The sequence below is a fragment of the Gavia stellata genome, chromosome 29 (assembly GCF_030936135.1).
Source record: "Gavia stellata isolate bGavSte3 chromosome 29, bGavSte3.hap2, whole genome shotgun sequence".
Taxonomy (NCBI): Eukaryota; Metazoa; Chordata; class Aves; order Gaviiformes; family Gaviidae; genus Gavia; species Gavia stellata.
Window position 1 is genome coordinate 4630513 of NC_082622.1, and position 4335 is coordinate 4634847.

General features: G+C 49.7%; 1 protein-coding gene across 1 annotated transcript; it reads right to left on the bottom strand.

Annotated features, from left to right (window-relative positions):
* Positions 1–259: 259 nt before the first annotated feature.
* On the bottom strand, positions 260–3138 carry KDF1 (keratinocyte differentiation factor 1). The gene is made up of 3 exons (XM_009819892.2): positions 2043–3138; positions 1019–1093; positions 260–342 (listed from the first exon to the last, which is right to left on the bottom strand). The coding sequence occupies exons 1-3, from the start codon at positions 3136–3138 to the stop codon at positions 260–262; spliced, it is 1254 nt and encodes a 417-aa protein (XP_009818194.2).
* Between the last annotated feature and the right edge of the window lie 1197 nt (positions 3139–4335).

Consider the following 4335-nt stretch of genomic DNA (forward strand, 5'->3'; position numbering starts at 1 on the left):
TGTCCATCTTCTCCTCCCTGGGCACACATTCCACCTCCTAAGTTCATTAGCTCCGCAGTTCACTTCCTCAATGTTCTATATTGTCCAAAAAAAAAAAAGAATCCAGTGAAATTCAGACAGCAGGAGAAATTTGGCTTCAACAAAGGATCGCGGTGGACCAGGGAAAAAAAAAGTGGCATAGCACACTCCAAATTGAAAGAGGAGAAATCTGATTGCAGCAAAACCTCGAAATGCCTGCCTGCTGCTTGGGTCCTTCTCCTTAACAATACACCTGAAGCAGAGGTGCCCCAGATGAATCAGTCTCTGTGTCTTGGAAAGAGGAATCTCTGCTTGTTGGAGAGCCTTGGAGAGGAAAGAGAAGAGATGGTGACATTAGACAACATGAACTACAGCAGCCGAGTGCCTGGCAGTTAGGCAAGCAGCTGCCACAAAAGGCTTTGTGTATCATGAGGGAGGAGAAAGCCACACAAAGCCCACAGGCAGGGAACAACCCTGCCTGTATTGTAGCCATCTTCTAGGACAGATCTGTTATTATGCAGGAGAAAACTTGTCTTTTAGCCCTGGGCTGCTCTTTGGAGTAGAGCACGCATGCCACGAGGATCAGAGCTCAGGGGACAGCCCGTCACTCTCCTCCGCTTCCCTTCTGCACAGTTCCTTTTGTTCCCAGTATAACCCAGCTGTGACCTCAGCCTGTCACACCCCAAATACAGCCCCAAACTTTGTCAAGACACCCGGAAACTGAAAGCTCTCGGGCCAAGTACTCCGCATGGACAGAGAGCACTCCAAACTTGGGTTTTGCTCTTTTTTAGAAGGACCCACCAACCCAGGCAGCCTTCCGAGCCTCCTTCACTCCCGAAGCTCAAGAGAACTATACCCCTTACTGGAACCTAAGAGGCAGGTGTCAGCTCAGCCTTCGCAGATGGTGAAAACTGAAGGCATAGGTAATACGGGAAGGTCAGGGCATTCCCCTCACTCCTGTGACACCGCTGCAGCTAAAAGCCCTGGCCAGGTACGTTACCTGCACTGCTATGCCGCCTCATATTCCTGGCTATCACATCTGCTGGTGTTTCTTCTGATATTTGCACAGCCAAATCTGGAATGAAAACCAAGAGGGCCTGAGACAGGAAAGGATGGGCAGCTATGACTCAAGAGTAAAGATCCCTGTCAGGAAATGAAGAGGGCTCTCCTTCAGAAGGCACCACCCTCAGGTAATAGGAGAGGTAGAGTCTGATTCTTCAGATTGCTTCCTCCATTGTCTTGGTAATCTGAGCTTTATAGTCCTTAAATACCAGGAAGCAACAGCAGCCTTACTGCTAAGCCGGGAAGCACAACAGCCACCGGGTTTCCTCCGTTACTCCTGGAGGTCTCCTTGCCCCCCCATACTCAGCTTTTCAAGGTCTTTCTACAACAGACTCTCTTACAACCTCTTCTGGAGGTCAGTCACTTCAGGCTGCTTCAGACAAGGAGGAGAGCATCCCTGAAAGAGCCATGAGGCACTTACGCTGTGGCAGCAGCCCTTCCCTCCTCTTTGCAGGGATATTTACTGGCCGCTCCTCACCGTGCTGTGTAGAGGAAGTCTCAGCTCCAAGGAGGCACTCTGTCACAGTAGTCTAAGGGCGGCATTAGCAAAGAGCGCTGGTAGAACACGAGGGAGAGAGCCAGCTTAGTAACTGGACATCCTCTGGCACAAGCCAGCTCGTCTGGTCATACCAGTTAAGTTTGACTCACGGTCTTTCTGCCTAGCTTAGAGGTGCGGAGGAAAGCCAGAATCATTGCAGTAGCAGCAGAATAAGCCCTTATATTGCTCAGCGCAAACTTCACTGACAGTGAAAGATACTATCAAGAAACCCACAACGCAGCAACTGGTGAGAAGCAGAGGTCTCCAGTAATACATAGGGACCTCCACGCACACATCCCAGGAGAATAAGCCCAGCCTGAAGACAAGCATCAGCCTTCCACCCTGCTCTGTTGCCACATCTCCACGGCTTTGATAAAATAACCGTCCCTTATTGAAGCGGTAACGCCAAGGAACCCGCACATACCGTCTTGGCTGACGACCATGGACTCTAGCATCGTTTCATTACCGCTGTCTGGTGCGTTGCCTCTGCTGGACTTTTCCTCGTGGCTCTGGCTGGTTGGGATAGAAATATGGGGCCGGACCCTGCTTTTCCGGGTGCTGATGCGTATGATGCCTCGGACCAGCCTGCATTCAGCATCCTGCTCATCCAGGTTGTAGTCCTGAGTTATGCTATTGATGAGGTCCGAGATCTTGTTGGTCTTCTCCAGGAAGACAGTGTCTGACGTGCACTTGGCCAGCTCATCGATCTGGTGGACGCTGAAGAGCTCCGTCAGTTTCTTGAAGATCAGGACGTCGATCTCCCTGCTGGACATGGAGCCGTTCAGCTCGCTGATGTCCAGGTCGGACTCGTGGAAGGAATAATACTCTTCTGAACTCCGGTGGCTGCTGGGGAGCGGTGGTTTTTCTATGCTGTTCCTTAAGGGCTTCTCTGGCAGCAGCTCTTTGCAGCACGAATCCGATTCCAGGTGGTGGCTGGGGCTCCTGTTTTGATAGACAGGAATGCCCTTCAGTTTCACATCTGGGTAACTGAAACTGCTACCCATGCTGGACTTTTTGATCTGATTCCCATTCTTCTCAGTGGGAGAGACGTTGGCGGGGCTGTTTGGCAGTCGCCCATTATAATCTCCGTTCTTTCCGTCATCAGTGGAGGTCTCAGTGGGCCCTGGATAGGGGATACAGACACTGCAGTCCTGAAAGCAGCCCCCACAGGTCACTATACAACAGAAAACAGCCTTGTATGTGTTCCAGGCCTGAGAGAGAGAGGAACAGCAAACGCTCCGGTTTGGCGGAGCCTCTGCTGTACCCGAAATAAAGGTAATTGTTTCTGCCTCTCTCCCGTTAGAGTCTTTGAGGTCAGCTTTGCGACCTTTCCTATCCCGCATCTGCTGGGCTCTGGTGCGGCTCTGTTTGATTTCAGGCGTAGAGCCGCTGAACACCTCCAAACTGACATCCGTCTCCTTGGATGGTCTGGTCCGCAGGGGCACAGCCTCCTGGTAGGACTGGTTCAGCTGGCGGTGGCTGTTCAGGTCGTGGGGGAGCCCTGTTTTCCGGCCCAGCATGGCTCACCGCTCAGGCACCTGGAGAACAAGAAGGTCTCAAGTCAAGCGTTTGTCACCAGTCTCACCTTAGCGAGCTGTTGATCAACAGAGAAGGACCTAACATTCAAATTCAGTGATTCTCGAGCTCAGATTCAATATTTCAATTATTTACAGAAATATTTTGCATTAGGACTCACATTGTTCTCACTTGTCACATAGAGAGGGAATCCAGCCTGCGTTTCAGGGTTCTCTGACTACATTAGCTTTGCTGCTTCCTTTTGGTAGATGCTTGAATCAGAAGAGATATGTTTTAAAAGGACTATTTTTCAGACATCAAAATCCCTGTAACCTTCAGAAGAGATTTCCTCAGCGCAGCTGGAAGACGAGTCAGGCTCCAGAGCTGTTGCTCCAGAGCAATAAATGAGCAGCACAGCCGTAGGTGGAGCCAGCTGACAGGCTCCAAAGGGAAAGTATCTTCTTTTAAACAACTTCCCCTTTGTCTTGCATTCCTTAGGATTAAGCTGGGCCCTGACAGCTCTTATCCGTTTCAAAACACACCATGCCCAGGAGGAGATGACAAGCAATCAATCATTATGCAAGCTGCCAATTCAGACTCCAGATTATTCGATGCTATTTAAATTTAGAGGATTTAGCAATGATGACATTACTAACACTGATGATTTTTGCTAGTCATGCTAAGGCCGTGTTATGTTAAAGACTTCCCTATGAAAACCGATGTCTTCACCTGGATTAAAGAAAAGATCTTGTCAACAAGTCAGTCTCAAATCACGCCTCACAGGAGCAAAACCTTTACAGAGCCTTACTACAGAAATCCTGTAGCAGACTATCTGCTCAACTTTTTTCCTCGTTGCCACTCCACTAACACAGCTGCCCCAGGTCTACACACAGGAGTAAACTGTTTTTACAGGGTACTATGTCAGACTTTAGCCCCACAGATCCAACACGCAGAGTCTGGCACATTAAATCTCCCTAAAAGCTCGGCACTGGGTGATGGCGAGGAAAGTCAGGTCAAGGCTGTCACTCTCCACTTCTATTGCTGCCGCTTTTATCCCGGACTATGGTGGGCCCCTGAATTGTCCACGGTTTCTAAGCTTCTTGGCTAACACTGCTTTCACCCCCAAGAGATCCTTTTAAATACTAATTAGGCTAATTAATAAGCAGTGAGAGCCCAGCCATAGCTTAAGTGTTTTTGGACTG